The sequence below is a fragment of the Schistocerca cancellata genome, chromosome 7 (genome assembly GCF_023864275.1).
Source record: "Schistocerca cancellata isolate TAMUIC-IGC-003103 chromosome 7, iqSchCanc2.1, whole genome shotgun sequence".
In the NCBI taxonomy this organism is placed as follows: Eukaryota; Metazoa; Arthropoda; class Insecta; order Orthoptera; family Acrididae; genus Schistocerca; species Schistocerca cancellata.
The window spans coordinates 581820266-581846579 of record NC_064632.1 but is presented as its reverse complement, the minus strand read 5'-3'; the positions used below and the strand labels follow the sequence as shown (position 1 = coordinate 581846579).

General features: G+C 41.9%; 1 protein-coding gene across 3 annotated transcripts in view; it reads right to left on the bottom strand.

The window, feature by feature from the left end:
- Nucleotides 1–26314, bottom strand: part of LOC126092949 (medium-chain acyl-CoA ligase ACSF2, mitochondrial-like) — a 268024-nt gene that overhangs the window by 56569 nt on the left and 185141 nt on the right. For all 3 annotated transcript variants that reach the window (XM_049908679.1, XM_049908680.1, XM_049908681.1), the window contains exon 2: nt 19496–19676. In XM_049908679.1, the coding sequence (XP_049764636.1) occupies nt 19496–19676 (181 nt within the window). The remainder of the gene's footprint in view (nt 1–19495; nt 19677–26314) is intronic.

Sequence of the window (26314 nt, the reverse complement as noted above, 5' to 3'; positions counted from 1 at the left end):
ACAGCAGATATTCAGAGCATCGGACACGTGCTATAGTCAGCCAATAACAAGATCACTGTTACATACTACTCGTGCGAACAAAGTTGACACTCAGCGCGCTGGCTGATGGGAGCAACATTTATAGTCACTCCCATAAGCCAGCTCGCCAGGTGTCAACTTCGTTTGTGCGAGTAATAGTGCGAACACACAAAGAGGAAAAGTTAACGATTTACATTAATATACATAGTATATTTACAAGAAAAGCTAAGCTTTCACATGTAATATTGATCTTCTTTTGCATGTGTTATACTTTAAGATACATCACACAAATGAGCCCGAAAATTTAAAATAATGGCATAAATTTAAAGAAATGGCATAAATTTAAAGAAATGGCATAAATTTAAAGAAATGGCATAAATTTAAAGAAATGGCATAAATTTAAAGAAATGGCATAAATTTAAAGAAATGGCATAAATTTAAAGAAATGGCATAAATTTAAAGAAATGGCATAAATTTAAAGAAATGGCATAAATTTAAAGTAATGGCATAAATTTAAAGTAATGGCATAAATGTCTGGTCTTCTGAGCTCGAAATTCTTTTAAGTGGCTGGTCCTCAAAGTGTTCAGTTTTAAATGCTCTGCGATTTAAGAAATTCATCCCACTTTCTCACACGTAACTTAATTCATCTTGTGTAAAAAGAAATTTACTTTGAAAGTAACACTTTTCGAACCACCGTTCACAATACTATCCGCAGATGTTAGAAATAGGTTTGATTTAAGAGTTGCCAGAGAACGCCAGGAAACGGGCACTATTGCGCATGCGCAGCTGCAGTGGTTTAGGAAGCCCACATGTTTATATGTATAAAGCACTAAGAGAGCTTACATTACGCCATAAAAGAAACAGGACATCAGAGGATACTCCAAGAGCACTAGAATTTTGTAAACCATAATAAAATGCATAATTCAGCTTGAAGTGCACATTGGTATTTCCAGATTCCCAGTGAAGTAGTTCCCATTTGATATTAAGCTTTTCAGTGTGGTTTTTGCGATGTAAATTTTCTTGGAGCACCAGTACAGTACAATCTCATTTTTGGTTCTTCATTATGGCATAATGCCGTACATGGCAGAAGATAAAAACGTGCACTTGAAATTCAGTGAACGGTTGGAACTAGCCAATACTGTGGAATGAAACACTTCGTTTCAAATAAAATGATTGCCTCAGTGGAAAGATTAATAAAGTCAAATTTCTTTGGCAAACTTGCAAAAATAACTTCATTGTTCTGCAAGGCGATTAATGCTCGACTGCTAATAACACGGAAATAAAATAAAAATCAGAAAACTGAAACTAATAATATATTTTTGCCCTCCATAATTATGTGAATGTATTTTAATTCACTTGATAGCTCCTGACCACTGAAATCCATTTTTTTTTCATTTGACTTGGAAGCTGTAAATGAAGAGAAGCAGCGAAATCACTTAATGCAAACACGGGTCATGTGGAGACTAACCCCCTCTCCACTACAACTCAGAGAACTCTACACATGCGCGAATCTGGAAGCTAGGGCGCACGAGAAATTTTTATCATTTGCATCTGGCTGCTTGTTGCTACTGCCGATACAGCTAACAGCCACATTTCAAGTAGCAGGAAGCTGGAGAATGTACTGCGAGTCAACTGTGCATGCGCATGAGGTCGCTGGCAACTGGTCAAACAAACCTAATGTAAACAGTTGTGATGTCACGCTCATAGAAAGCAGTTTATTGTTACAAAGTACCACATAGCCATCCCCCTACAGCCTTTGACACATTTTTGCTGTTTGCAGACGCTCGGCGTGCACGGTGTTTTGTAGTTGTAAATGGCACATTTCCTTTGCCACTAAAGTTTTATTTTTTTTTCTCTCGTTTATATTTTATTGCTGCAGTATTATTCTCCAGTAACAGGCTACAGTAACATTCTTTGCTAGAGAATCAATTCTTAGCAGTCAAAACTACAAAAATTTAATTGGAATGTAAAACAATGAAAAATACACGGAATTCCAAAAAATTCCCCGTTTTTTCCCAGATGAAAAAATTCCCAAATTTTTCCCAGATGAAAAAATTCCCAGATTTTTCCCAGGTTTCCTGGGTCATATACAACCTGACTAATCGTACTGGGTGAAAAAGCTTGGCACACTTTTTATGGTTTGTTGTGAGAGGCAGTATAATCTCCCCACTACTGACTGGTGTTTCATGTCTGCCTTACCACAGGAAACCCACGTCTTATCACTTATCATTCTTTTCAGTAGGATCTTCCTTCCACATCATAATGGAAAGGAAGTCCACAGAAGTAGTCGTCTATTTTGTGGAATTTTTCATCAATTTACTGTACATGCTAGTTTGCAAGCTGCCGACAGATGTTCACCTTTGTCATCAACATAATCACTGACAACACTATCAGTTATCACATTTCGTCTGTCTACAGCACAAATTTTGTGATGAATGGTAGCAGTTTTCAGATTTAATGCCACTAAAAATCATATTACAGAATGAGTATCACACTTGGTAGGATCTTCAATGAATGAATGAATGAACGATGTTACCACCTCATTATCAAGCTCTAAAACATACTGGCCTATTGTGACAGTCAGTGTAATGACTGTTCCACCCACTACTTCTCGCACTACATGAAAATAGAGATTCTTTATGAATAGCCCTCATTCTCACAAACACACTGCCAGAGATGTGGTATCTTCTTTAGCAGTTTATAAGCTTGCTAATGCCAGTATTTACAGTAGTTTGAAACAGGCCCTCTTCCTCAAGCTCCATTTCATTTGAAGGCGTATCTTTGCATTTTCCACTTAATAACCCAAAGATAAGTCTACAGGCACGACATACTGCAATGTTATGCAAGCTCAATTTTCTAGTAGTACTTATGGACATGCTGTCAATCTGATAAGTAACAAAGAACTACAATGTGAAGCTGGTTAGTAAGTACTTGCAATACGGGGATATTGTGTGTTAGAGTGATTAGCTCACTTCTTGCTCTGAAATCTGAACATACACATGATGCTCCAGACTGAAAAACAACAGCCTTGACACATCACAGACCACTGCTGGCTTTCAGAGGATGCTGATCCAGTAATGGGAGGTGTTATTTTAATGCTAAGAGTCTTATCCACAGCATCTGGAGCCATTGTGGATTCTATATTGCCATGTGAGAGCATTAAATCCTAAATCACCAGACACCATTGTACCTAGTAAGTGTGCTCATTCCTGGTTTTCTGGTATACTTTGCATTCATATACAGGGTTATTACAAATGATTGAAGCGATTTCACAGCTCTACAATAACTTTATTATTTGAGATATTTTCACAATGCTTTGCACACACATACAAAAACTCAAAAAGTTTTTTTAGGCATTCACAAATGTTCGATATGTGCCCCTTTAGTGATTCAGCAGACATCAAGCCAATAATCAAGTTCCTCCCACACTCGGCGCAGCATGTCCCCATCAATGAGTTTGAAAGCATCGTTGATGCGAGCTCGCAGTTCTGGCACGTTTCTTGGTAGAGGAGGTTTAAACACTGAATCTTTCACATAACCCCACAGAAAGAAATCGCATGGGGTTAAGTCGGGAGAGCGTGGAGGCCATGACATGAATTGCTGATCATGATCTCCACCACGACCGATCCATCGGTTTTCCAGTCTCTTGTTTAAGAAATGCCGAACATTATGATGGAAGTGCGGTGGAGCACCATCCTGTTGAAAGATTAAGTCGGCGCTGTCTGTCTCCAGTTGTGGCATGAGCCAATTTTCCAGCATGTCCAGATACACGTGTCCTGTAACGTTTTTTTGCAGAAGAAAAAGGGGCCGTAAAATTTAAACCGTGAGATTGCACAAAATACGTTAACTTTTAGTGAATTGCGAATTTGCTGCACGAATGCGTGAGGATTCTCTACTGCCCAGATTTGCACATTGAGTCTGTTCACTTCACCATTAAGAAAAAATGTTGCTTCATCACTGAAAACAAGTTTCGCACTGAACGCATCCTCTTCCATGAGATGTTGCAACCGCGCCAAAAATTCAATGCGTTTGACTTTGTCATCGGGTGTCAGGGCTTGTAGCAATTGTAAACGGTAAGGCTTCTGCTTTAGCCTTTTCCGTAAGATTTTCCAAACAGTCGGCTGTGGTACATTTAGCTCCCTGCTTGCTTTATTCGTCGACTTCCGCGGGCTACGCGTGAAACTTGCCCGCACGCGTTCAACCGTTTTCTCGCTCACTGCAGGCCGACCCGTTGATTTCCCCTTACAGAGGCATCCAGAAGCTTTAAACTGCGCATACCATCACCGAATGGAGTTAGCAGTTGGTGGATCTTTGTTGAACTTCGTCCTGAAGTGTCGTTGCACTGTTATGACTGACTGATGTGAGTGCATTTCAAGCACGACATACGCTTTCTCAGCTCCTGTCGCCATTTTGTCTCACTGCGCTCTCGAGCGCTCTGGCGGCAGAAACCTGAAGTGCGGCTTCAGCCGAACAAAACCAAGTTTTTCTACGTATCTGTAGTGTGCCGTGACCATATGTCAATGAATGGAGCTACAGTGAATTTATGAAATCGCTTCAGTCATTTGTAATAGCCCTGTACATGTCACAATGCTGTAAGGGCAATAACTGTGTCAAGTCATTCATGTCCCTCAACCTCAATTCAGTCAAATGCCACTCCATCGGGGTTCCAAGTGGTTGTGCTCATTAATAACTACAGCTTACTGTAGACTGCTCTGATACTTATAAAGGCACATTTGCATGCCGAGCGTGAGTTTCCTCGGAAACTCGAAATATTAATTAAATAAATAATCAGTGACAAATAAATAAAGCCTATGGCACACAACTGCAGCGCTGTGTCGCTGATAAAACAAAAGCACAATTACGTTACTCTTATGTTTGATTAAGGAATGGGAGAGCTCTGGTAGAAGTGGTGCGAGAAGCACGTATTTTATTCTTTTGTCTGGCACACCGCCATATTTCATGTTATAGAAGAATACTGCGAGTTGCAACCAGACTAGGCACTCGATTCTGTAAAGAACTTATATTTATAAAAGTAAGTAGGATTATGAACTGTAGGCTTATTCATTGAATATATCTGATTTAACTAACTGTGTAACTTATTTATGTTTAGTAGACAATCACCTCTGTACGACGTATTGGCATGGCTGGCAAATTATTGAAATATTGAGATTTAGATTATGAGTCCGCACCTACCGCAGCAGTCTTTGGAAACGATTTATTTACGAAGTCCGATTATTTCAGTTTTATTTCACGGTCAACTACGAGTAACATTGCCTTTATGAAAAAGCCATTGTCAAGCGTCTGATACCGAATAATTAAACGTCCACGTTCCAGATAAGCAAATATCAATTACAATTACAATCACCATCATACAGATAGAATAATTAATATTCAAATAATATTTTTTATTTTATTTATTTTATATTGGCGACTGCGTGTCGGACTTGTTATTTTGTCATTTGTTACATTGTTCTCTTTGTTTCATGTGAAAAATCAACTTCCTGGACCTGGACGTGAATGTATGAGAGATAACAAAAAATCTGAAGATATTTTCCAATTCTAAAATTTTGCGGGAAGACGCAATGAAACTTCCAGCAAAATAAGGTAAGACGCAGCATCTTTGCATTAGCAGGCTTGACCAGACGTATAATTCAGTGTATTAGCTTTTCAGTAGATTCTGTAGTGTTTCTTTCGTGCATAACAGTTTTCAAAGATAAATTTCATTCTCAGTACTTTTCCTTAAACAATAATGTATGCAACAATACCAATACACGAGTGTACAATACGGCCGACTTCTGTACGATACGTAGTAACATGGACAGCAGCCATTACCAATAATCTCAAATTCAGTTTATATTTTTAAATTAACAGACAGCCATTGTTGCTACGAGCGATTCATGCTCAACTGCATTTTATTTTAAAATCAGTGTCAAATATTTTCTTGAAACATATATCACGTGTGGCATGGTAATAACTAGAAATCAATACGCAAAAATGGAACAGCAAAGACGTACTATTCAGATGCAATCCGACTCGGACGAGAGACAAATGTTAGAAAATGACTTTACGACAGCAACCGGTAGTGACGATTTATCAAACATTGACGCAAGTGTTGACGGAAATTTTGGCAATAGGCCGTCCACTACAAAAATTTCAAAGTCTCAGTCAGAGCCCATGTTGATGCATGACGTCACGTCTAATGACGCGACGGGGGCACAGACCTTGCAAACAGTAAACATTGCCGACATGTTACAAATGCTAATGAAACAAAACGCAGAAAATATGGCATACATAAGGAAACAGAACGCCGAAAACATGGCAACCTTACAGACACAAAATGACGCAATTAAATCTGACCTCATAGCACTCAAGACAGGTAATGACACTTTATGTAAACGTGTGGAACTTATAGACGCCACACTGACCAAACAGATGACTGAACTCAGTACTAAATTTTCCCAGCTTAATACGAGACAAGAAAAGACTACAACTGACGTAGCACTTTTACAGACACAAGTAAAAAACCTTAATGTCACGTGTGAAGTTCTTACTGAACAAATTCAAACATATCCTTCAGTACATGACAACCTTGAAAAACGAATTACTGACGTACAGAATAAATTTGACAATGTTGAACAACACCTGACTGACATCTTACAATCTGATGCCACAGCTCATTTTCAAAATATTAATAAAGAATTTCATGATTGGGTAGTGAACAAAGACAAACATTTTTATAGATGCTTACGTGAATATTTACCAACAATTGTGCACGACTCCGTAGCGCAATACATTACTAATAACAAACAGCTGATCAGTGACGCAGTACAATCCGTCACTGCACCCATGAGACAATTCACCGATCGACCACAGTCTGAATGTAACGAAAATATCAGTCAAAATGCACAGTTCAGGAACCAATATACATTCGAGTATGACACACACATACCGCACACGAACAATATGAACTGCAATACTGTGCCGCGTGATCTAACTGTACGATATAACGGCAGTGCCGGAGTCACACAGACGCTTCTGCGCATGCGCGCACTCTATCTGCCAACATAAGAACTTTTACGGCGCACCCGCGTCATTCAAATTTTGTATATAATGTGTATAATGTGTATAATGTAGGTCATGTAAATAGTTGTAGATAACTTAGATTTTCTTGTGCCTTTAGGTGAATTGCTCGCCTGCAGGTGTGTCCTTTCGCCTCGCAATTCAGGGGGCAATATAAAGGCACATTTGCATGCCGAGCGTGAGTTTCCTCAGAAACTCGAAATATTAATTAAATAAATAATCAGTGACAAATAAATAAAGCCTATGGCACACAACTGCAGCGCTGTGTCGCTGATAAAACAAAAGCACAATTACGTTACTCTTATGTTTGATTAAGGAATGGGAGAGCTCTGGTAGAAGTGGTGCGAGAAGCACGTATTTTATTCTTTTGTCTGGCACACCACCATATTTCATGTTATAGAAGAATACTGCGAGTTGCAACCAGACTAGGCACTCGATTCTGTAAAGAACTTATATTTATAAAAGTAAGTAGGATTATGAACTGTAGGCTTATTCATTGAATATATCTGATTTAACTAACTGTGTAACTTATTTATGTTTAGTAGACAATCACCTCTGTACGACGTATTGGCATGGCTGGCAAATTATTGAAATATTGAGATTTAGATTATGAGTCCGCACCTACCGCAGCAGTCTTTGGAAACGATTTATTTACGAAGTCCGATTATTTCAGTTTTATTTCACGGTCAACTACGAGTAACATTGCCTTTACGAAAAAGCCATTGTCAAGCGTCTGATACCGAATAATTAAACGTCCACGTTCCAGATAAGCAAATATCAATTACAATTACAATCACCATCATACAGATAGAATAATTAATATTCAAATAATATTTTTTATTTTATTTATTTTATATACTGCATAGCTACTGCACCAAAAGTATGTTGTTGTGGTCTTCAGTCCTGAGACTGGTTTGATGCAGCTCTCCATGCTACTCTATCCTGTGCAAGCTTCTTCATCTCCCAGTACTTACTGCAACCTACATCCTTATGAATCTGCTTAGTGTATTCATCTCTTGGTCTCCCTCTACGATTTTTACCCTCCACGCTGCCCTCCAGAACCAAACTGGTGAACCCTTGATGCCTCAGAACATGTCCTACCAACCGGTCCCTTCTTCTTGTCAATTTGTGCCACAAACTCCTCTTCTCCCTAATTCAATTAAATACCTCCTCATTAATTATGTGATCTACCCATCTAATCTTCAGCATTCTTCTGTAGCACCACACTTTGAAAGCTTCTATTCTCTTCTTGTCCAAACTCTTTATCGTCCATTTTTCACTTCCATACTAGGCTACACTCCATACCAATACTTTCAGAAACGACTTCCTGACACTCAGATCTATACTCGATGTTAACAAATTTCTCTTCTTCAGAAACGCTTTCCTTGCCATTGCCAGTCTACATTTTATATCCTCTCTACTTTGACCATCATCAGTTACTTTGCTCCCCAAATAGCAGAACTCCTTTACTACTTTAATTGTCTCATTTCCTAATCTAATTCCCTCAGCATCACCCGACTTAATTCGACTACATTCCATTATCCCCGTTTCGCTTTTGTTGATGTTCATCTTACATCCTCCCTTCAAGACACTGTCCATTCCGTTCAACTGCTCTTCCAAGTCCTTTGCTGTCTCTGACAGAATTACAAAGTCATCGGCGAACCTCAAAGATTTTATTTCTTCTCCATGGATTTTAATACCTACTCCGAATTTTTCTTTTGTTTCCTTTACTGCTTGCTCAATATACAGATTGAATAACATCGGGGATAGGCTACAACCCTGTCTCACTCCCTTCCCCACCACTGCTTCCCTTTCATGTCCCTCGACTCTTATAACTGCCATCTGGTTTCTGCACAAATTGTAAATAGCCTTTCGCTCCCTGTATTTTACCCCTGCCACCTTCAGAATTTGAAAGAGAGTATTCCAGTCAACATTGTCAAAAGCTTTCTCCAAGACTACAAATGCTAGAAACGTAGGTTTGCCTTTCCTTAATCTTTCTTCTAAGATAAGTCGTAGGGTCAATATCGCCTTACGTGTTCCAACATTTCTGTAGAATCCAAACTGATCTTCGCCGAGGTCGGCTTCTACCAGTTTTTCCATTTGTCTGTAAAGAATACGCATTAGTATTTTGCAGCTGTGACTTATTAAACTGACAGTTCGGTAATTTTCATATGTGTCAACACCTGCTTTCTTTGGGATTGGAATTATTATATTCTTATTGAAGTCTGAGGGTATTTCGCCTGTCTCATACATCTTGCTTACCAGATGATAGAGTTTTGTCAGGACTTGCTCTCCCAAGGCCGTCAGTAGTTCCAATGGAGTGTTGTCTACTCCCGGGGCCTTGTTTCAACTCGGGTCTTTCAGTGCTCTGTCAAACTCTTCACGCAGTATCATATCTCCCATTTCATCTTCTTCTACATTCTCTTCCATTTCCAGAATATTGTCCTCAAGTACGTCACCCTTGTATAGACCCTCTATATACTCCTTTCACCTTTCTGCTTTCCCTTCTTTGCTTAGAACTGGATTTCCATCGGAGCTCTTGATATTCATACAAGTGGTTCTCTTTTCTCCAAAGGTCTTTAATTTTCCTGTAGGCAGTATCTATCTTACCCCTAGTGAGATAAGCCTCTACATCCTTACATTTGTCCTCTAGGCATTCCTGCTCAGCCATTTTGCACTTCCTGTCGATCTCACTATTGAGACGTTTGTATTCCTTTTTGCCTGCTTCATTTACTGCATTTTTATATTTTCTCCTTTCATCAATTAAATTCAATATTTCTTCTGTCACCCAAGGATTTCTACTAGCCCTCATTTTTTTACCTATTTGATCCTCTGCTGCCTTCACTACTTCATCCCTCAGAGCTACCCATTCTTCTTCTACTGTATTTCTTTCCCCCATTCCTGTCAATTGTTCCCTTATGCTCTCCCTGAAACTCTGTACAACCTCTGGTTTAGTCAGTTTATCCAGATCCCATCTCCTTAAATTCCCACCTTTTTGCAGTTTCTTCAGTTTTAATCTACAGTTCATAACCAATAGATTGTGGTCAGAGTCCACATCTGCCCCTGGAAATGTCTTAAAATTTAAAACCTGGTTCCTAAATCTCTGTCTTACCATTATATAATCTATCTGATACCTTTTAGTATCTCCAGGGTTCTTCCACGTATACAACCTTCTTTCATGATTCTTGAACCAAGTGCTATGTTTAAGCTATGATTAAGTTATGCTCTGTGCAAAATTCTACCAGGCGGCTTCCTCTTTCATTTCTTAGCCCCAATCCATATTCACCTACTACGTTTCCTTCTCTCCCTTTTCCTACCACCGAATTCCAGTCACCCATGACTTAAATTTTCGTCACCCTTCACTATCTGAATAATTTTTTTATTTCATCATACATTTCTTCAATTTCTTCATCATCTGCAGAGCTAGTTGGCATATAAACTTGTACTACTGTAGTAGGCATGGGCTTCGTGTCTATCTTGGCCACAATAATGCGTTCATTATGCTGTTTGTAGTAGCTTACCCACATTCCTATTTTCCTATTCATTATTAAACCTACTCCTGCATTACCCCTATTTCATTATGTGTTTATAACCCTGTAGTCACCTGACCAGAAGTCTTGTTCCTCCTGCCACCGAACTTCACTAATTCCCACTATATCTAACTTCAACCTATCCATTTCCCTTTTTAAATTTTCTAACCTACCTGCCCGATTAAGGGATCTGATATTCCATGCTCCGATCCGTAGAACGCCAGTTTTCTTTCTCCTGATAACGACGTCCTCTTGAGTAGTCCCCGCCCGGAGATCTGAATGGGGGACTATTTTACCTCCATAATATTTTACCCAAGAGGACGCCATCATCATTAAACCATACAGTAAAGCTGCGTGCCCTCGGGAAAAATTACGGCTGTAGTTTCCCCTTGCTTTCAGCCATTCGCAGTACCAGCACAGCAAGGCCGTTTTGGTTAGTGTTGCAAGGCCAGGTCAGTCAATCATCGAGACTGTTGCCCCTGCAACTACTAGAAAGGCTGCTGCCCTGTTCAGGAACCACACATTTGTTTGGCCTCTCAACAGATACCCTCCGTTGTGGTTGCACCTACGGTACGGCCATCAGTATCGCTGAGGCACACAAGCCTCCCCACCAACGGCAAGGTCCATGGTACATAACTGCCACATAATGACTAAACTGCTTCCATGCCTCTGCAGATTGGGTACGGAGATGATGCTGTAAGCTCCACTCACTCACATGGAGCCCTCCTGGGACTGGTAGTTTATGGAAGGGAGACTGTATTGTTCAATAAATTTGGTAAAGCAGTGGCTTGACCTGACAGTTGATGCCAACACCATGTTTTATTAGGTTTGATCCTACTGGCAATGCTATGCCATCATCTTCATTTGACTTTTAAATTGATTAAGCCAGTTGCAGAGGAATGCACCCTTTGACATGGAGTCCAGCTTGGCATTTTTCACATATACAGTTCACTGCCAGAGGTGAAAGGTGCAAGAAGTAATAGAACAAAAATACTTGGTTGAAAAGCTGATATAATCCAATACCTCTTTGGATTCACAGTCTGATCTTATGTGCATTGTGCCAGACTGAAATTTATACACACACACACACACACACACACACACACACACACACACACACACACACACACACACACTCCTGCCATAAGGTGAATATAATCAAATGGAACACCAGAAAAATTGCAAGAGGTACAATTTGTTTCTGCAGTTCTTATTGTTTATATACTTCTGAACACCCTTACCTTCAGGTGATTCAATCATGTAAGTTCTTATTAACTTTATGACCGAGGAGTCTCAATGACTGTTTAAAGTTGAGAATGTGTTGTTAATACGTATGGTCAAGTCTGAAATAGGATAATGAGTAAAACAGGACACACTGATTACACAATGCACACATTCACAGCTGATGTTTGCATCCTTTGTCATTTTTATCATATTGACATTGTAGGCTGTGGTGTAACACCCCCAAGAGCATGGCCTAATGCCCATATAACAAAAATTACCAAGAAAAGTTTTTGGTTGAAAAGCAAAACCCTGTTCCTTCTCCATTCCTCTAGCTTCTTATGTAGCAAATGAAAGACTAGAGCATTCAAGAAATGAAAAGTCTTCCCACAAAAGGGAATGCTGCATTTGACTTTTGACTGTGCACAAAATGTTGCCCGTAGGCAAGTTTAAGACAAATCTTATTCCCATTCATTTCTAAAATGACAGTTTTTAAGAAAAGACACCTCTAAATAGGGCAGGCAACCACATAAGCACCATTCATGCAACTGAAGTACAATGTAGTGCCTCCATATCTAGTGTTATACTATGAGTGAAGGTGCCCTGAAATGAATCTTGAACATCCACTTGCAGGAGTACTAATTGTATAGAGCTGATCAATGCTTCCTAAATCTACATTTTAAGTGGCTAGTATAGCCTTTTTGTTTTTCTTTCAAAAACTTTGATTCTATGATTATTAACCAAGTGCTCTAGGATCCTTCTGAGGCTGCACTGTTGGATGTAAGCAATCTTTTCCCCAACTAAGACAGTTATGTCAGTTTCTCTCACTTATCCATTGTGTTGTCCCTCAGATTACATTAAAAAAAAAAAGTGGAGGATGATTTTCTTGGATACCAAACATAGCTGTTTCAGCCTGCTACAATGAATCTTATCCTTATGTGGAGGTTTGAGAGGCAGCTAATGTAGCATGAAGTTCCCACAAAGAGGGATTGGTTGCATATCTGAATGTTTACAATGTCAATATGGAGTTTGTTGTTCCACATTTATTTGCCATCTGCACGAAAATTTGAGCTTTGATTCTTCAATGATATATTGTGGAAGTATCATGCCACTTAAGTGGGATATCTGTTGCAGTGCCTTAGTGAGCACCCCATTTTTGAGTATGGTTGTCAAGTGAACAGCCCTACTTTTGCATGACATCATCCTTACTGACTAACAACACTTCTATGGTTGAGATTGTAACGGAACATATTAAAGGCTTTACTTTACCGAAGTATGCGATACCCTCCAAATTCAAGCAGTTTGAGTATTTATGATTATAGAAAAGTTATTGTGTATGTTAACAATGATTGCATAACATGTCTGCATAAACAGTCAACCCATTAAATTATACTGAGTAACTGACCCACACAAAAGTTTATATCACTTGATCACTGATACAGCAAATGTCATCATGTAAAAACACTAAGTTCGTCTTAAATAATTAATATGAAGTACGAAAAATAGTGGCCAACTTAGGTATTTTGGATCTCCTTAAATAAAAATCACCAAGTGAAACCTATTTGTTCACTATGAGCGTTTTCACTCAGTATTCACGTAGGCAAGCCTATTTTAGACGAAAACCAATGTAATTCTTAATAATTCATGTTATTTACTTATTTATGCAAATTAGAGAAGTCAATTGACAAACTTCTAAAAAACGGCCTTTTTGTAACAAAGAATTATTCTGTCAAGTCAACAAATCTGTCTGTCATTTTAATAACATGTTAAATTATGTCACTCGATGCAAATTAATAACTTTTCTGCACAAATTATGATAACAGATGTACATGTGACTTATAAACTATATCTCTTTTTAGTAGTTCTTTGACAATGTTATAAATACAAGCAGCAAGAAGGGTCGAGAGGCAGTCGGAATGTCACTTTGGTAAAGTGTGTTTGTGTGTTATTGTTTGAGGTGGATAAACAAAGCAAAGAACATGTAAAGGAAGTACTACTTTGTGTTGTGTCATGGTCTTTGGTGGACAGTGGAATTAAGATGGCCACCAGAGTAATAAATATTTGAAGTTTACATATTTGTTGGTTTCGCTCGTTCTTTATCATCAAAAGCACATAAAAAACATGGGACCTCATGTTTTTAACCATAGACAACCAGATTTAGAGCCAGCATCAGCATCGAGAGACAGCAGCGATCCAGCAAGTAGCAGCGATTACCGCAACACAATGCATTTTAATGGCACCAACCTAACATCAAGTGCTAACAAGCTGCGTAAATGGGAGTGAAATAGTGCGATTATAGCAACTAGCAATATCTACGACTAGGCGACCATTACAAGGTGCAGTGGATAATGGTATTCTGGAACTTATTCATGGCTTCTTTAGGTTCTCCAGTTATTCTGTAGATGGCCTACTATGTAACCATCAGGGCTGCCTGCCTAACACTTTTTGCAAAATGACATCTCTCATTCCATGAGAGACATGTTCTCTTCTAACGTGTTTGGATGCCTTGATGGCTCTATGGATGGTTATACATTCTAGTCAGTTCTGGAGATTGCACGTTTTGCTGGTCAAATACAGTCTGTTGGCTGTAAGGAGTCCAGTTTGCCTATTAAAGATCCATTTTGGTTTTTTGCTTTCAGATATTCCCCTTTTTTGGCAGAACAGCTGGTCTGAGTAATCATCTCTGCTGTGCAAGTCTTTAAATATTTCCAATCAAACTGTTTTTGTGGTGGTTGGTGAGCATAAAGCGAAGTCAGTGGCTGAAAACAAGGAATAGTGTTTAGCTGAATTTGTATCTTCCCTGTGATCAAAAGAAATATGTTGTTCAGGGTAGCAGGCAGCTTCAACTACCTGATTCTTGGGGCATGTTTTACAAGAGCCTCAGAGCTCGCTGTGTTCACAGGAATCTCCTCAAGCTCACTGTCAATTGTATCATTTGGCAATGAGTATGGGAAGCATATTGGTATGTGTAATGAGAGAGGACAGTAGCAGCATGAGTTTGAAGTGCTGTAATTTTGTGGATAAGCCACCTGTGCTAGCTCTCACCGAGAGTGGCGGGCTGCACCGTTCACCCTGTCTCCACCAGGACGACCTTCCCTGTGAAGTTTGTAGCCCCATTGTGTAGATGCATGGGAAGGTTTAAACCGAGTCATTTAGAGACACACTGAAGTTCTTAGTGAAGGTATAGCTGCTCTGCATGTTCTGAAGTCATTTATATTCACATGTATGAGGAAGAAAGTTAACAGATTTCTGTTCCGCTCCCCCTCCCTCCTTCATTCCTCCACCTCAAGTGGGAAAGAAGCTTGAAGCAAGGTACGTTCAGTCATCATTGCTTCAACATCAAGTACAGAATCATCAACATGGAATGTCGAATGTCGTGCGTAGAAAAGGATGTGTCTCTTTCTTTCTATCACATTTGCATATTTTTCTCACTTTTTCTTGGGGGAAATGACAAATTGGATGCCACTAAGGATACAACCTTTGCAGATTTTGTGTGTTCTGATAGATATTTGTCATTCTTGAAACATTAGACTTTGCATCAGTGATAATACAAAAGCTAGGAATTAGATTTCAGTGCTGCGGCAAAAGCTGTTTTGAAAGTGTGAGGTCGAGTTGACCCGCGTCTTTATACCAACATGGGGCATGTGTTATTTATATATATATATTTTACTCTCCTCTATGAAGACTGGGAATTTTTTTAGTTCCATGCAGAATGGTCTCCTAAGCACTTAACACATTTTTCTGGGAATATGCACATACTACCATGCTACACCTTTCACATGATGTTTCGCAGTTGTGCCCTGTCCTCCCATACTTTGGCAAACACAAAAACACTCAAAAGGTCTATTTTCTTTTGAAAACAGTTAAAATTTTGGACAAACATGTTTTTTTGTTGCTAGTCGTGACTTCTGCTTTCAACTTAATACGTCCTGTCAGAATGTAGCTCCTGTTAATGTTCACTTTTTTTAATAGAGGTTGTCCCTTTGTCATGATGTGAACCAAGCTTCATATTTGTAACATACAAAATTCTAGCATCACACACGACTTGTTCCAGTATTCAAAGAAATTTAAGTTACAAAGGACTGATGACACCAATGTGGAATGATCTAGGAGGGACACATGACCTTTTTTTTATTTTTATTTTTTTTACACGTCAAGTTCTGTAGGACCAAATTGAGGAGCATATCTCCGAGGTCATGGAACGCGTCAGTACATGAAATTACAACACAAAGATAATAACAGATAAAACTAAATGTTATTGACCTGAAAAAAGTCAGTCCATAAGTTTAAGTAAACACAATCAACAATACAATAAGAATCAGCTTAATTTTTCAAGGAACTCCTCAACAGAATAGAAGGAGTGAAGCAAGAGGAAACTCTTCAGTTTCAATTTGGAAGTGCATGGATTACTGCTAAGATTTTTGAATTCGAGTGGTAGCTTATTGGAAATGGACGCAGCAGTATACTGCACATCTTTTTCCACAAGAGTTAAGGAAATCCGATCCAAATGCAAGTTTGATTTCTGCTGAGTATTAATTGAGTGAAAGCTGCTTGTTCTTGGGCATAAGCTAATATTGTTAACAAGAAATGACAGTAAGGAATATATATATTGAGAGGCCAGTGTCAAAATACCCAGACTCGTGAACGGGGGTCAACAAGAGGTTCGTGAACTTACACCACTTATTGCCCAAACTGCCCATTTCTGAGTAAAAAATATCCTTTTAGAATGGGAAGAGTTTCCCCAAAATATACCATACCACATAAGCAAATGAAAATAAGCAATGTAGACTAATTTTCATGTTGAACGATCACTCACTCCTAATACTGTTCGAATAGTAAAAATGACAGTATTCACCAAGTCTTTGAACAAGATCCTGAACGTGGGCTTTCCACGACAGCTTACTATCTATCTGAACACCTAGAAATGTTAACTGTTCAGTTTCACTAATCATATGCCCGTTCTGTGAAATTAAAACAAAAGTTTTGTTGAGTTGCATGTTAGAAACTGTGAAAACTGAGTCTTACTGTGATTTAGCGTTAGTTTATTTTCTACAAACCATGAACTTATGTTATGTACTGCAATATTTGAAACCGAGCCCATGTTGCACACAACATCCTTCACTACCAAGCCAGTGTCATCAGCAAAAACAGAAATATTTTAGAGTTGCCCATAACACTAGAGGGCATATCATTTATATAAATAAGGAACAGGAGTGGCCCCAAGACTCCCTCCCTCCCCCCCCCCCCCCCCCCCACTTGACTGTACCCCACTCAGACTCCACATCTCAACCATTATCAACATTGTTAACAATGACCTTTTGCTGCCTGTTGCTAAAGTAAGAGGTGAACCAATTGTGAGCCACTCCCCCTATTCCATAATGGACCAACTTCTGGAGCAATATTTTGTGATCAACACAATCAAATGCCTTAGTTAAATAAAAAAAATATGCCAAGCATTCAAAATGCTTTGTTTCGCCCATCCAGTACCTCACAGAGAAAAGAGAATATAACATTTTCAGTTGTTAAACAACTTCTAAAGCCGAACTGTACATTTGATAGCAAATTGTGTGATATACAATGATCAATTATCCTTACACAACAGCCTTTCCAATAACTTTTGCAAACACTGATGGCATTGAAATAGGTCTAAAATTATCTACATTATCCCTTTCTCCCTTTTTATAAAGCAGCATTACTACCGAGTACTTAAATCGTTCAGGAAACTGACCATTATAAAGGAAAAATTACAAATATGGCTAAATACAGGGCTAATATGTGCAGCACAGTACTTTAATATTCTGCTAGACACTCCATCATAACCATGGGAGTCTTTAGTCTTCAGTGATTTAATTATTGACTCCATCTCCCTCTTGTCTGTATCACAGAGGAATATTTCTGACAATCTCGGAAAAGCATTTGCCAAGACAGTTATATGATTCCCTGTAGAAACTAAATTTTTATTTAATTCAGCAGCAATGCTCAGAAAATGATTGTTAAATACTATACATACATCTGATTTATCAGTAAAAGAAATATTTTTACTGCAAACTGCCTTTATATCATCGACCCTGTGCTGCTGATGAAACACTTCCTCCACACCTGACCACATGGTTTTAATCGTATCTTGTCAATTAGCTGTTCTATTTGCATACCACATACTCCTTGCCTTCCTAACAACATTTTTAAGCACCTTACAATACTGTTTGTCATGGGCTACTGTAGCTTGATTATGACTACTTCTGACATTTTGATATAATTCCCGCTTTGTTCTATAAGATATCCTTATCCCACTAGTCAGCCACCCAGGCTGCCTATTACTGCTAGTACCCTGTTTAGAACGTTCTAATGGAAAGCAACTCTCCAAGAGCATGAGAAATGTGTTAAGGAAAGCACTGTATTTATCATCTATGTTATCGGCACTATAAACATCATGCCACTATTGTTCCTTGACAAGGTTTACAGAACTCTATTGCTGTTGGATTAACTTTCCTACATAGTTTGTAATTACATATGACATTGGTTTGAGTACAAAACCCTTTTAGTGTTGAAATTAGTGCATCATGGTCTGAAAGGCCATTCATGCTTTTACTAACAGAATGCACATCTAGTTGTTGTTGTTGTTGTCTTCAGTCCTGAGACTGGTTTGATGCAGCTCTCCATGCTACTCTATCCTGTGCAAGCTTCTTCATCTCCCAGTACCTACTGCAACCTACATCCTTCTGAATCTGTTTAGTGTATTCATCTCTTGGTCTCCCTCTATGATTTTTACCCTCCACTCTGCCGTCCAATACTAAATTGGTGATCCCTTGATGCCTCAGAACATGTCCTACCAACCGATCCCTTCTTCTAGTCAAGTTGTGCCACAAACTTCTCTTCTCCTCAATCCTATTCAATACCTCCTCATTAGTTATATGATCTACCCATCTAATCTTCAGCATTCTTCTGTAGCACCACATTTTGAAAGCTTCTATTCTCTTCTTGTCCAAACTAGTTATCGTCCATGTTTCACTTCCATACATGGCTATGCTCCATACAAACACTTTCAGAAACGACTTCCTGACACTTAAATCTATACTCGATGTTAACAAATTTCTCTTCTTCAGAAACGCTTTCCTTGCCATTGCCAGTCTACATTTTATATCCCCTCTACTTCGACCATCATCAGTTATTTTGCTCCCCAAATAGCAAAACTCCTTTACTACTTTAAGTGTCTCATTGCCTATCCCTCAGCACCTAGTAATGAAGAATAAATAAAAATATTGTCTATGGCTGTGCTACTGTTCCCCTGCACCATGATTGGAAAAAACACAATCTGCATCAGATCATATGAATTTCGGAGATCTACCAACATCCATAATTGAAGTCACTACATATAACTAATTTCTGGTACTTTCCTACAAAGTGAATCAAGAACCCTCTCTAGCTTTAGCAGAAATACTCTGAAGTCGGAGTTAGGGGACCTATAAACAACAACAATTAGAAGTTTAGTTTTACTAAATCCAGCTGCCATAGATCATAGCATGCATTACCTATAATGAATTTACAAGGTAGAGGAAGGAGGTGGAGGAAGAAGACAGAAGAGGAAGGAGGAACAGGAGGAGACAATCTTTTTGTTGTTAAAACTGCACACACTGACTGTGACTTGCCTTTTCCTTGACTTCCTGAAAGGTGAGGCGGTGGCCCTGGTGCACAGAGACGATGGCTTCACGGTCTCCCCAAAGCTGTGCACTCTTGTCCACCAGTTGACCTACTGTCAGGTTGACAAGAGGAATCTCGCTGGCCTCATGCCAGTAGCTCAGCTTCGGGCCCTTGCTGCCACTACTGTACCTGCAGAGGAACAGGAACACTTCATTTCACACTTGAGGTGGCTCATATCTTATTGTAACTAACAGCATAGAAGAAAAATTCTCGATGTTCATTCACACTCATGAAACTGACCACACAGCTCCACACACTTCTCACATCCATATTATTCAACCCTAAATCATCTCTAAAATACTTTTATTCAGAATAACTCTTAAAACTCTTGCTGCAGACTTTTACTTCTACATTATATTACATTTATTTTTTCCAATCATGGTTGTTCCAGTATTTAAAACTGTCTCATTCACACAAATCAGTTGGCTGTCACTATTATCAGGTGGAGCACTAATGGTGCGCTTGAGTGTGTTCAGCCAAGTTGTTGTTGTTCCCATGTTTTCCCCAATATTTTGATGGCTTGTGTGCTGACTGCCTAGGCTAACCAGACTGGTTTGAGTCCAGACAGCATGTACACTGTATCACAACTCTCAGTAATTTAAGGGGACTGGGCCTGTCGTGCAAAAATTGTGAATGTAATGGAAACAATTAGTCTTTTTTTTTTTTTTTCTAGGGTCATTAGCGCCCGGTCTATGACTTAGGAAACAGTAAAAAAACGAAAACGGAAACTAGCAGCAATGGGAACAAAAGTCATAAAATTGGAGAAACTAAAAGCAGAAGGAAGGCTTAAAAATTCACTACAGAAGGGGGTTGGTTGTCCCAAAAAAAACTTCAAATAACTGACGACATTTCACTGGCACGAATGAACTCTAGAACGCGATCGGCCGATCGCGTGTCATCTGCTAAAATTGACGATATATCAGGCGACAGCTGTAGACGGGCGCATAATGGAGTAAAATAGGGGCACTCAAAAGGTGTCTTACCGTCCACAACTGAGAGCAGTGGGGACAGAGTGGGGGAGGATCGCCGCTTAAAAGATGTCTAAGGCTAAAAAGACAGTGCCCTATCCGGAGTCTAGTTAAAATTACCTCCTCCCGACGACGCGTTCGGGAGGAAGAGGTCCAAGTACAAGGAAGAGTTTTCACGTCCCGCAATTTATTTTGGGGAAGTGTCGACCAGTGCGTGTGCCATAAATGAACAACACGATGACATAAAACGCGCCATAGATTGGCGACGGGAATCGATGGAATAGCTGGCCGAAGAAGAGAGACTGCAGCCTTGGCTGCAATATCGGCCGCCTCATTTCCGCAGATACCAATGTGTCCCGGGAGCCAGAGGAACGCCACCGAGACGCCCTCCAGGTGGAGCAAGCGCAGACAGTCCTGAATCCGGTGGACCAGAGGGTGCACAGGGTAAAGAGCTTGGAGACTGAGGAGAGAGCTGAGAGAATCGGAGCAGATAACGTACTGTATCCGCTGATGGCGGCGGATGTAGTGGACAGCCCGGAGAACAGCGTAAAGCTCCGCAGTATAGACCGAACACTGGTCGGAAAGCCGAAAGTGATTTGGGGTGTCGCCAACAACATAGGCACTCCCTACACCTAACGATGTTTTCGAGCCATCGGTGTAAATAAATGTGGCTTCCGTCATTTGTGCACATAGAGCAGCAAATGCCCGACGATAAACAAGTGAAGGGGTACCATCCTTGGGAAATCGACAAAGGTCACGGAGCAGGCAGACCCGGGGATGGAGCCAAGGCGGTGCTGTACCCCAAGTTGTCAAGAAGGTTGTAGGAAAGCGGAAGGAAAGAGAATGGAGCAGTCGACGGAAGCGGACTCCCGGTGGTAGTAGGGAGGAGGGGCGGCCTGCATACCCTACATCAAAGGAGGCGTCGAAAAATATGTCATGGGCTGGATTAGCAGGCATGGAAGACAGATGGCTGGCATAACGGCTCAGAAGGACTGCTCGCCGATTTGACAGCGGAGGTTCAGCAGTCTCAGCATAAAGGCTTTCCACAGGGCTGGTGTAAAAAGCTCCAGACACTAAACGTAATCCACGGTGGTGGATAGAGTCGAGACGCCGAAGAATAGACGGCCGAGCAGAGGAGTAGACTATGCTTCCATAGTCCAATTTCGAGCGCACTAAGGCGCGATAGAGGCGGAGAAGGACCACTCGGTCCGCTCCCCAGGAGGTACCATTCAGGACACGGAGGGTGTTAAGGGATCGCAGACAGCGAGCCGAAAGATAGAAAACGTGGGAGGACCAGCACAGTTTTCTGTCAAACATAAGACCCAAGAATTTAGCGACGTCCGAAAACGGAAGGTTGACAGGTCCTAGATATAAGGAGGGTGGAAGAAACTCCTTTCGTCGCCAAAAATTAACACAAACGGTCTTACTGGGAGAAAAGCGGAAGCCGGTGTCGATGCTCCAAGAGTGGAGGCGATCGAGACATCCTTGAAGACGTCGTTCAAGAAGGCTGGTCCGTTGAGAGCTGTAGTAGATCGCAAAATCGTCCACAAAGAGGGAGCCCGAGACATCAGGAAGGAGACAATCCATAATTGGATTGATGGCAATGGCAAACAGTACAACACTCAGCACGGAGCCCTGGGGTACCCCGTTTTCTTGGGAGAAAGTACGGGAGAGAGTGGTGTTCACCCGCACTCTAAATGTGCGCTCTGCCATAAATTCGTGAAGAAAAAGGCGCAGCCGACCTCGAAAGCCCCAAGAGAACAGTGTGCGGAGGATACCAGTCCTCCAACAGGTATCGTATGCTCTCTCCAGATCAAAAAATATTGCTACTGTTTGGCGTTTCTGGAGAAAATTATTCATGATATAAGTGGAGAGAGCAACAAGATGGTCAACGGCAGAACGATGCTTTCGGAATCCGCATCGGGCAGGTGTTAAAAGATTGCGGGACTCCAGCCACCACGCTAGACGGTAATTCACCATACGCTCCAAAACCTTACAGACACTACTCGTGAGAGAAATGGGGCGATAGCTAGAGGGTAGATGTCTGTCTTTTCCAGGTTTCGGAACGGGAACGACGATAGCTTCCCGCCATCGTCTGGGAAAAGTACTGTCGGTCCAAATTCGATTATAAAGGCGAAGGAGGTAATGCAGACTATGGGTTGATAAATGCAGCAACATTTGGACGTGGATACCATCCGGTCCTGGGGCGGAGGAGCGAGAAGAAGAGAGTGCATGTTGGAGTTCCCGCATGGAGAAAACAGTATTATAGCTTTCGCGATTTTGAGAGGAGAAAGCTAGAGGTCGCACTTCCGCTGCACGTTTCTTCAGGAGAAATGCTGGCGGGTAATTGGAAGAGCTCGAAATCGCAGCAAAGTGCTGACCCAACGAGATAGAAATTGCGACGGGGTCCACGAATGTATCATGCGCGACAGTGAGCCCAGAGACCGGGGAGAAACTAGGCGCGCCTGAGAACCGTCGAAGCCGACTCCAAACTTCCGAGGAGGGAGTGAAGGTGTTAAATGAGCTAATAAAGAATTTCCAGCTTGCCTTCTTGCTATTGCGGATGACGCGACGGCATCACGCACGGAACTGCTTATAGCGGATACAGTTGGCCAAAGTAGGATGGTGACGGAAAATGCGAAGAGCACGTCGCCGCTCACGTATTGCGTCACGGCATGCCTCGTTCCACCAAGGAACTGGGGGGCGCCGGGGCAATTCGGAGGTGTGTGGTATTGAACGTTCCGCAGCTGTAAGAATAACGTCGGTAACGTGTGTGACCTCATCGTCAATGCTGGGAAAGTGACGGTCATCGAATGTCGCTAGAGACGAAAAAAGTGTCCAGTCGGCCTGGGCAAACTTCCAGCTTCTCGGACGCATATATGGCAGTTGAGGCTGCAGTCTAAGGACACATGGGAAGTGGTCACTCGAGTGTGTATCATCAAGGGCGAACCATTCGAAGCGCCGAGCCAGCAGAACAGTACCGACCGCAAGGTCCAAATGAGAGAAATTTGTCATGGAGGCAGACAAAAATGTAGGGACCCCAGTGTTGAGGCAAACTAGATTCACTTGGTGGAAGACGTCTAGCAATAGTGAGCCACGTGGACAAGGATGTGGAGATCCCCAACGCGGGTGGTGGGCATTGAAGTCCCCAACCAGCAAATAGGGGGGTGGAAGCTGACCAAGAAGATGAAGGAGATCAGCTCATGCCATTGGTGTGGACGATGGAATGTATACTGTACAAAGAGAGAACGTGTATCCGGAAAGGGAAAGACGGACGGCGACAGCTTGGAAGGAAGTGTTTAAGGGGATTGGGTGATAATGGAGAGTATCATGCAGAAGAATCATGAGTCCTCCATGGGCTGGAGAGCCTTCAACAGAGGGGAGATCATATCGGACGGACTGAAAATGAGGGAGAACAAAGCGGTCATGGGGACGCAGCTTTGTTTCCTGAAGACAGAAGATGACCGGCGAGTAGGATCGTAAGAGGATTGACAATTCATCCCTATTGGCTCGAATGCCGCGGATATTGCAGTAGATAATGGACATGGGGTGAACAGAAAATGGAGGAATGTGACCAAAGTTGCTGTCAACTCAAAGACTGCTCGGAGCTAGCGACCGACAGCATGGAATGGCATTCAGCCGAAGGCAGAAGATCCTGATCCATAGGTTGGTCAGGAGCAGCTCCTGCCACCAGCGATCGGCCGGTTGACCGGCCACCAGCAGTGCGCCTCGGCGACACAGAAGACGGCCGAGGGCGATTTCCGCCAGGTGGTGCTGTAGATGGGACACGCCTTGGCGGAGAAGGAGAGGAACTGGGTTTCTTTTGAGCCTTCTTAGAAGTACGATGTTTAGATGAAGGAGGAACCGATGGTTGGGAAGTTGCGGTACGCAAAAACTCTTCACGAGTATGCTCTTTTTTGGAAGGCTTGGTGTCTGACTTTTGGGCTCGAGATTTAGCAGAACCCGATGAAGGGTGAGCCATAGAGTGGGCAGGCGAAAGTGGTGAGGTTTAACGGGCGATCTTTGCGCTGGCTGATCTGACGACCGTGGCACTAAAGATGAGGTCGCAAGTCTGTGTAGCCGCCTCCTTTGTTGGCCGAGGAGAAGCAAGGACAGTGCTGTATTTTCCTGTCGGAGGCACGGTGGGCTGGTGACTGGCAAATAATTTTCGAGCAGCAAAGGTCGACACCTTTTCCTTCACTCTTATTTCCTGGATGAGCTTTTCATCCTTAAAAACGGGGCAATCTCGAGAGGAAGCAGCGTGGTCACCCATACAGTTGATGCAGCGAGGGGATGGAGTTGGACAAGCACCCTCATGGGCATCCTTGCCACACGTAACACATTTGGCCGGATTGGAACAGGACTGGCTGGTGTGATTGAACCGCTGACACCGATAGCAACGCGTAGGGTTTGGGACATAAGGGCGAACGGAAATTATCTCATAGCCTGCTTTGATTTTCGATGGGAGTTGAACTTTGTCAAATGTCAAGAAGACAGTGCGGGTTGGAATGATGTTCGTGTCAACCCTTTTCATAACCCTATGAACAGCCGTTATGCCCTGATCAGACAGGTAGTGCTGAATTTCTTCATCAGACAATCCATCGAGGGAGCGTGTATAAACGACTCCACGCAAGGAATTTAAGGTACGGTGCGGTTCCACCCGGACAGGGAAGGTGTGGAGCAGAGAAGTACGCAGCAATTTTTGTGCCTGGAGGGCACTGACTGTTTCTAACAACAGGGTGCCATTCCGTAATCTGGAACAAGACTTTACAGGACCTGCAATTGCGTCGACACCTTTCTGAATAATGAAAGGGTTGACCGTGGAGAAGTCGTGACCTTCGTCAGACCGAGAAACAACAAGGAACTGTGGCAACGATGGAAGAACTGTCTGTGGCTGAGACTCAGAGAACTTACGTTTGTGAGCAGACATAGTGGAAGGTGAGGAAACCATTGCGGAAGAATCCCCCATGATTACCAGCGTCTCCGATGGCGCGCTCCTCTCTTGTGGGGGCCCTCACTGAGGGCACTCCCGCCTTAGGTGATTGTTCACACCTCAGGTCACACCTCCCGACAAACGGACGGAGGGACCAATCGGCACTTTCGGAAGGTATCAGCTCAGGTAATCACCCCTCCCTGGGCCTGGCCGTTACCAGGGGGTACGTACGTGTCCTACCTGTCTACCCGGGGCGGGGAATTATGCGTTACCCCGTCACCGGCTACGCATGGAAGTGCGTGGGTCGGCCTTCAGACATGCACAGGGAGGAAAAAAGAGAAAGGGAAAGGAAAGAAGAGGGGTCTCAAACGCCGCAGCGGAGAAAAGTGCAGAGAGAAGCGGGAAGGAAATGAGAAGGACAGAGGAAGGACGAAGAGTTGCAAGTATAGAAAGCAAGGAATTTGTAACAGTCTAGAGCGTCCGTCTCCTGACGTAGGCACAAACCATACTCCCAGAGGGGGAGAAAGGGAAGGAAAGAGCCAGAGGTGAGGGGGGGGGGGGGGCGCGAAGATGGGGGAGGGGGAAGGATGAGGAAAGGGAAGGTATGCAGCCCGGAAAAGAAGGAGGGCCACATTAGCTCGGGGTCCCGTGCTCGCTACGCACGTATCCACAAAAGAGTTGTGGACCCCCTGGGGGGAACAATTAGTCTGTTTGTGGTGTACTGAGATAATGATTGGTTGGTTTAAAAGAGGGGTGAAGGGACCAAACTACGAGGTCTTCGGTCCCTTGTTCCTAATAAAACAATGCCACAAATGTGAGAATAAAATGGACGAGACATACATCACAAAACGGAAAGAAAGAAAGAA